This window comes from Xyrauchen texanus, chromosome 43 (assembly GCF_025860055.1).
Source record: "Xyrauchen texanus isolate HMW12.3.18 chromosome 43, RBS_HiC_50CHRs, whole genome shotgun sequence".
Taxonomy (NCBI): Eukaryota; Metazoa; Chordata; class Actinopteri; order Cypriniformes; family Catostomidae; genus Xyrauchen; species Xyrauchen texanus.
In genome coordinates, this window is record NC_068318.1 from 16,231,823 (window position 1) to 16,240,048 (window position 8,226).

Sequence of the window (8,226 nt, forward strand, 5' to 3'; positions counted from 1 at the left end):
CAACTACTATTTTTTCATAATACTTTTAGGTTGTTTAGCATTTCTAATTGTTTGTATGTTGCAGGACGGGTTTGTTTTGTTTTGTTTTACGTAGTTATCTGACTGGCAAAACGACAGAAAATATTATCTTTTAAGAGAAAAGTGTTGGCAGCGGTGGGATTCGAACCCACGCCCCCGAAGAGACTGGAGCCTTAATCCAGCGCCTTAGACCGCTCGGCCACGCTACCCCATAGAAATCAAATGGTGAAATATGCATAGGAATAAAACGCAATTAATTGTAGTAAAGCAAATTACAGGTAATCAATGGTTCCAATAATAATCAAATATTTTAAAATAGTCAAAGTGACAACAATAAATCTACATTATATTATATGGTTTAAAAGGTTACAAATATTTATTTAAAAAGTTTATGCAGTTTAGTTACTGTACGTATTTTCAACCACTAGATGGCGCCATAGGCATATGCATGCGTAACACAAATTTTTGGTCCTCTTAAAAATCTTTGCAAGAATACAAATGAAAGTAAACATTACATTTCTAAATAAAATAATGTGCAGACTTACTACTAGTAAATTTTGTTAACTTAATTTTTTATAATATCATTGAACTATTAACATTAACTTGCTTAAAAGCAAGTCGTTATAAAAATAAATTATACCACTTCTTACCACAAGAGGCAGCATACATTAGCAGTTACATATGGTGTGTTTAATTTAGAAGAGATCATCCCTATGCCCTAATTTGAGAATACTTTACTGCGCATTGTGACAGCGTTGGAATTTGGAGGGTTGAAAGTTTTGGGGGCTCAAAAAACGGTTATTCTGAACTCATTTTTATGTCATTTCTATTGGAAATTATTTTTGAAACACGACCTTACCGTATGACTATACTGCATGTTCTCCCTTCGAAGTGCCCTGCGAAGGCATCATTTATGCCATTTTGTACAATGGATAGACGTTACGACTCAGCTTCCGTCTGTGAGCCGAAATCACTTCCTCAGTCGTTCACAGTAACCTTACTTTTACTTAAATTAACGTTTTTTTAATAGTTTTATAAAATCGGATTTCTTGTCATGTTTACGTAATATATAATTATTGATTTATTTTAGACTTGCATAAAGCTATATTCAAATGAATGGTTAAAAGAATGTCGGTTTCGAAACCCACCAATGGGATCGCAGTATTTACCAGCATGTTAATGTAAGATCTCAAGAAAAACAAAATTGAACGTCTTTTTTTATTTCTAAAACTATTTTGTTGTCCTGTTCAGTGAATGTATTGTCATATACATAACTTGTACTTTTATTCATTTAAATTAGATAGAATCACAACCATGACTGAAAATGGATGTGTTGTTTATAAAGTCTTCCCGAGACGAGTATAGTCTTTGTCAGTGAGGTATATCCTTACCTGTTACCTTAGTAATAAGGTTTCAGAACATGATGATTGGATTCAATGAATACGTGATTATTTTCCGTATTTGTAAAAGAATTGCAACTCTTTTACGAATCCTGTCTGAATTTATAGATACACATTCTATTACAGTTGACAAAGATATTAAGTTAATACTGATTTTACTCATGAGGCTATTAAAATATCTATTATGTTAACATTTTGTGTTAAATGATTTAATAAAGATAATTGTGTTTCTGTTATACATAGAGTGTCTTAAAGTTTAAAATATTTGCATCAGGCGTCGTAGTTAGTCAACTTTATTAGTCAAAGCGACTGTCTAGTAAACAGGAGATCATGGGTTACAATCCCAGCGGTGCCTTTTGAGATTTACTAGCAGATTATTTAATGTTATATACGAGAAACGAAGTAAACGAAATGTAGTAAGAGCGAACAACGCGTTTGTTGGAAACATGTAAAATAACAGACAAAGGTGAAAGTTTAGAAAATTAATTCAAACATTAAAAAATAAGAATTGGAGGCAAGAGATTTCATAGCTGAAAGTCTTTACTGATTGATACTTTAGCAATGTTTTTAAAAAAATACATGTTCATAAATGTCGAAAACGATTTGGCAGCGGTGGGATTCGAACCCACGCCTCCAGAGAGACTGGAGCCTAAATCCAGCGCCTTAGACCGCTCGGCCACGCTACCTTACAGTTACTGTTTGATTTAGCCTTGTATAGACCAGAGGGTTTAAGTTCAGTTACATTAGCTTCTTTATCAATTTCTTAAAATGTGTGACTAATGGAAACTAAAAGGTCGGTTTCTATCTTTGTTTTCTTTCCATGACCTGATGGTGTCAGTGTTGTAGCCATGATCACATACCTACTGATGATTTTATTAAATAAATATACCATTCTAAAGTTAGGTTAATAAAATACTTAACATGTTTAAACTGGAACAACTGTGTTCATATCCTTTATTCTGGCCTCTAATTTTTTTTATTTAAAGAACACATATGAATGCATTTTGTCCTGATAAATCTAAACATCACGCATCATAAATAAGGCCACATGTTTTTAACTTATATTTACTTTGACTTACAAATTGTGAACCCCTTTGATAAGAAAATGTGTTTTGAACAAAAATTGCTAATCTTTTCTAAACTGAAAAATGTCATGTCTACTCTGGATCCTGGGCTGGAGCAGCATGGCGGTAGGGATCATAAAGATCTTGATTGAAATCAAATGGATCATAGGTTGGAAATGGAGCATTTGAGATGACGTTGTTTCCTGTTTCATTTTCTTCCTTATTCTCAGCTAATGGACCACTGGTTGGGAGCACTGCTGGTGGTTCGATCAATTTTACTGGTCTGGGAGGGTGGTCGATCAGGCAGTCAGGATCCCAATAGGGGTCACAGTCATACTCTATTCCCTTGCTATTTATTGGAGGAGGGGGTGGTGGTGGTGGTGGGGTGGAATTTTGTTGGCGAGGAGGGGTGGAGGACACTGGCTCTGAGGCAGGTACAGGTGGAGAAGGAGACTCCTGGACAGTGCTGAGTTTGCAGTCTGGGTGGTAACGTGGATCGCAAAGCACAGGGATAGCACCGGCAGGCAGGTACACAATACGTGGCTTGCATTGGGGGTCCTTTGCATTGCACAAGTAAGTAACATCCATCTTGGAGACAGGTGGCAATGTGGGAGGAGGAGGCTGTGTTGTTGGAGGAGGCGTTGTCTTCAATTGAAGACCCAGGCTGTTCTGGTATTTGGAAGCCTCAGGGCCATAGGTGAGTTCCAAGTGACGCATTTGCTGGTAAAGCATCCTAATTCTGTCTATCTCATAGAGCTGGAAGACAAAGAGACTGGACCACTCAGAAAAGACAGCAATTTGTGTTAATTTTCCTTTAAGCATATCAGTTGGTTCACACCATTACTTGGTAATGGTTTTACCAAGTCCTGGTGACCTAAATACTCTGCAAAAACACTTCTCAGGTATTCATTCACAGTTTATATCGTATAGTAAAGCCTTATGACTATTAATCCATACTGAACTTTTACTTAAAGGTTTCTGATGTTGGCAGCTTCTCAATAAATGCTTTTCAGGTGTTCACTTTACATACATTTTCATAGGTTACTAATGTTGAATATGTGTTATTAAACATTTATAACATGTGAGGTGGCTCTTTATTAGGACGGTATTGCATTAAAGAACCTTTTTAGGCATGTTGTTATAACCGCACATTAATGATTTATAATGCTTTTATAAATGAATTATAAACTAATAATAAACCCCCTTTATAATCCCTTAACAAAGGAAACATTAGTGTAAAGTGTTACCACTATTAAGTTATTTGTTTTTTATATCTAGCTGTACTGTTGTTGAATCATACACTTTACATATAATCATTCGTTTTTAATATCAATATTGTTTGGCTGCAAAGACAGCTTCTATTTGGCAACTGTCTTCAGAGAACAATCATTATTTGATACCATTTCACATACATTTAAACATTCATTAAAATGATCTCAATACTAATCTTAGACGTTATTAATATTCTTGGATGTATTTGTTAAATAATAATCATTACTACAAGTATGATCAAGGAGAACAACATTAAATACTACTAACATAACTGCTTCTACTACTGCTGGATGTAACAATAGGATTAAAGTTAATAATAGGACATAAATAGCTTCAAGAATTAATATTGTTTGTCTTACCCCTTCGATGTGTCCAATGCTGCTGTAGTAACGATAGTACGACTGAAAGTCAGGATTTTTGTGATGCCAGTTGGGGTCAACCGCTCTCCTCACTCGCGAATGAGTCAGAAAGTTATTGGCATGTTGGGAGTCAATTCTAAAGTCTGTATTAAGACATTAGATAAACATTTCAAGGAATAAATTAGTATCTATGTATCATTTAAAAGATTTGTCCAATATTTTATGACGAGTCGACCCAATCTAGAACACAAGTTTCACTAGATAAGAATGACATTGGTAAAAGTGTATGTACAAAATATTGTGTCTGGTACAATATGTAGGACCCTACCTTTGTTTTTTGGTACTTTTGCTAGAGATGTGGCTTCCAACACTAGATAAAAAAAAAATGTAAATGCACATTTTAGATATATTTGACTGAAAATCAATTGCTTGAAGAGCTAGGTTTTGAATGTACTGTAAATAATCACACCTGACTGAGTTAACAAGCAGTGCAGCAACCCAACAAGACACACCAGAGAAATCATCCTCCGCACCTGCAAACAGATTATTTATTAGTTGTACTACATTCATATTTAAAAAATAAGAGAAGTTCTGCACTCTGAAAATGTCTTTAGAGAAGAGTATTTTATTATTAAACAAACACTGAATTGTGTACGATAGAGTATTTTACTATATTAATATTGAAATAAAGTTGGAAAAAATATCAGCTGATTAGATAATGTAATTTATTAGTTGACAAGATCTTACCTAATTTAAAAAAAAAAAAAAAAGTTAACACACTTGTAAATTTTGATCATTTATATACATAACATGATGGTTAAACTTCCATTGTAATTAAAGTTTATATATCTGTTAAATACATATTTTGTTTCACATCCAATTGACTGTAATGCACTGATTCACTCTAAGCAATATATTAAAACAGAAAGTTTCACAGAAAACAACAACAACAAATGTGACTCACCTTTGGTCTTATCTCTGATAACTGTTCACTGTTGGGAGAAATACAGATGACGAAGTATTTATATACTGGACTCTGTACCAGCAATTACATACATAAGTTTCATTGGTTGTGGAGGTCAAGCAGCTCCTCCCTCTTAACTTACCCCATTCCTTTTAAAGGAAACAATAAAAGGATTTAAAACAACATGCCACCCACTTTTGAGACTGAAAATAATACTAACTCAATAATAAGCAATAACATTCTTGTATAATACAAGTGTGTTCCTCATATACAGTATATAGAGTAGCATTATCCTTTACAGTTTCAGTGACCTAAATAAGCTTTACCAGGGATTTTCTTTTTACAACAAGTTAGAACAGATGTCTTTACTTTTCATTTGATTGATATTAAATAACAACATTAAAGGATCTATAATTATGACATGTTGTAAAAATTATCCCACAGGCATTCTTTTGGTACAGGGTTGAGAAGTCATTGCTTCATTCCTACATATTTTTGACATCTTCCCTGTCTGGTTTGAAATATTGAGTGGTCGTGAGATGATAACATAGGCACCCCTGTCTTTAGAGAACACAGCACAAAATTAAACCTTTACTGCAACAAAAACAGCTGGAACTCTGACTAATGTTGTACTCAAAAAAACACATCTTGACCCCAAATCTTATGCAGTTTTATGGATAGTTTAAAGACTTAAAACATAAAGAGAGTAACAAATCAGAACATTAAAGAATTAAGATTAATTTTGAAAGAGTTTCTTTAATATATATATTATAGTTCGTCAAGGGCTTCGGAGGAATCGGAGGGATTTTGCGATACCGAGTGGATTTCCAAGGGATAGACCACCTAGAAGCCGACGAGGAGTTCTTTGATTTGGATGCCCTCGTTCAGTCAGGACTGAACGAGGGCATCCAAATCAAAGAAGATTTGGGGAAAATAACCAAATTCCTATATATAGGTTGCATATACAGTAGTAGTATGTTGCACATGTAGCTTCCAGAGAGAAGAAGGACAAAAATACTTGAAGGCGGAGAAAACTAGTGAATGGTTTGTGAAACAGGTGTGATGGAGCAGAGCTGGTATTTGAGATATGCAGGAAAACAGAGGGTAGTTGATGATAATTATCAAATAACAGCAGGACTCAGCAAAAAGCTGTTATTGCACAGGTTCCATCCAGATTCTGTGCACTCCCATACTCTTGATAAACAATGAAAAATGATCCTGTCACAACTACTCTATATTCACACATTCTTTCATGCATTCAGGTGTCCACGTGGTATTCTGTTCTATCCATCTGCCCACTCTTCCTTGCATTAATTCACCCATTAATACATTGAAAAATCGGTTGACTTGTTCTGTAACTGTTCAAGCCAAACCAAGGCATACAGTATATACATGAATACAGTGGTTTCTCAATACATTTATATTCTTCACAGTATTGCGCAACACAGAGATTTACATTTGTTCAACTAGATAGACAAACTTTGATAATAGATCGATAGAGAGAGAGAGAGAGAGAGAGAGAGAGAGAGAGAGAGAGAGAGAGAGAGCAACTTAAAGCAATCAAAGGCCTTTAGTGGGTTTGATAATATTACTACTTTTAAAAGTTGGAGTTTGAATTAATGAGTATTCTGTTGGCCCATTTGAACATTCCATCAATATCGGTGGGATTTTTATGATTTTATTACCATCTACTGAGCAAAAACTGTAAGTCCAGTTACTTAGAAAAGACAAAGCACACTATTCCAAAAGAGTCTGAATGTCAGTGGATGGTGGATGTAGCTTGAAAGCTTGAGGAGGAATTAGTTATACATTTTTGTCTCCATTTAGGGAGTCATCTTGAATATGATGATCAAGACATTGACGTCTAGGGGCATGGATTTATCATCATTCAAACAATATTTTTCAGTTACCGATGACATTGTAGAAATTCTCTATTCACAGTCTGCCAAGATTAATTTATTCCAATTTTGAAAATAAATGTCCAAAAACAGGGCAGTTACTGAGATTAAGCAAGTTTAGTATTCAACTGATCACGTGATCCTAACATGACAGCCCCCATGAGTGGACCCTCTCCATGTAGAATAAGCAGCTTTTATCAGTAAATACTGATATGACTGGAGTCTTAATTTCATATAATTGGTCATGAATTGTCAAGATGAAAATGTATGTTAATTTCTTTAGGAGTAAAACTTTTTTTAATGAGGAAAAAATATTGAGTGCACATTTGAAGGCATCCTGCTTTCACATTATTCACAGCAGTGCCATCTTTATTTTTTTACAGAAATGAGCATGAACAGACTTACAGTCCCTTCTTTAAATTATTTAAAACAAAACACTAATTAGTTCACTGACCGATTGCGTCATTTAAAAATACACAAAACAGGGGGGCCTGGGTTGCTCACCGACAGGGTTGGGAGGGTTACTATGGAAATGTATTCCACTACAGATTACAGAATACATGCTGTAAAATGTACTTTGTAAAATATTCAGTTAGATTACTCAAGGTTAGTAACATATTCTAAATACTTTGGATTACTTCTTCAGCACTGGTAGATTTTTTCACTTGTTTTGACTATAAAACCTCTGCCAGTACAGTAAGACAAAATACATGTTAAAAATACATTCTCTGAAAAACCTAAAATATCTTATGCAGTGTTGTTTCTAAAATAAGATCAATCAAATTGTTTTATGGATTTTTTTTATATTTTTACAGGAAAACAATACAAAAATTATTATCAAGAATATAAGTTTTTCCCTAATATCAAAGGTCTTACTAGAAAAAAAAAATATGATCCAATGTGAATTTTCTTGATAAAAAATATGATTGTGTCTGGTAACTACCTGCAAAATGGCTAGAAATAGCATTTTAGCTATAGCGTAAAGCTGACAATTTACACAAGGTTTATTTCTATTTCTTCTGCTCAAAACTTACTTCAGACTCTGTCTGTTCGTATGAATGTATCACTTCACAAGAAAGTGTTTCACCGCTGTTCAAAAGCACTTTGGATCAAATAATTTATATGTATAAATGTTTATCATCTGAACGTGACAAATGACAATAAAATGCAAAGTAATCTCTTCAGTAATCAAAATACTTTTTGAATGTAACTGTATTCTAATTACCAATGGTAATTGTAGTGGAATACAGT

General features: G+C 34.1%; 1 protein-coding gene and 3 non-coding genes across 4 annotated transcripts; 1 reads left to right on the forward strand and 3 right to left on the reverse strand.

The window, feature by feature from the left end:
- Positions 1–145: 145 nt before the first annotated feature.
- trnal-aag (transfer RNA leucine (anticodon AAG)) lies at positions 146–227 on the reverse strand. The gene has a single exon. It is a non-coding gene; the product is annotated as a tRNA-Leu (tRNA).
- A 1,159-nt stretch (positions 228–1,386) lies between these two features.
- Positions 1,387–1,519, forward strand: LOC127636250 (U8 small nucleolar RNA). The gene has a single exon (XR_007969564.1). It is a non-coding gene; the product is annotated as a U8 small nucleolar RNA (small nucleolar RNA).
- A 503-nt stretch (positions 1,520–2,022) lies between these two features.
- Positions 2,023–2,104, reverse strand: trnal-uag (transfer RNA leucine (anticodon UAG)). The gene has a single exon. It is a non-coding gene; the product is annotated as a tRNA-Leu (tRNA).
- A 471-nt stretch (positions 2,105–2,575) lies between these two features.
- On the reverse strand, positions 2,576–4,637 carry and3 (actinodin3). The gene is made up of 3 exons (XM_052115613.1): positions 4,583–4,637; positions 4,114–4,256; positions 2,576–3,238 (listed from the first exon to the last, which is right to left on the reverse strand). The coding sequence occupies exons 1-3, from the start codon at positions 4,635–4,637 to the stop codon at positions 2,576–2,578; spliced, it is 861 nt and encodes a 286-aa protein (XP_051971573.1).
- Positions 4,638–8,226: the final 3,589 nt, after the last annotated feature.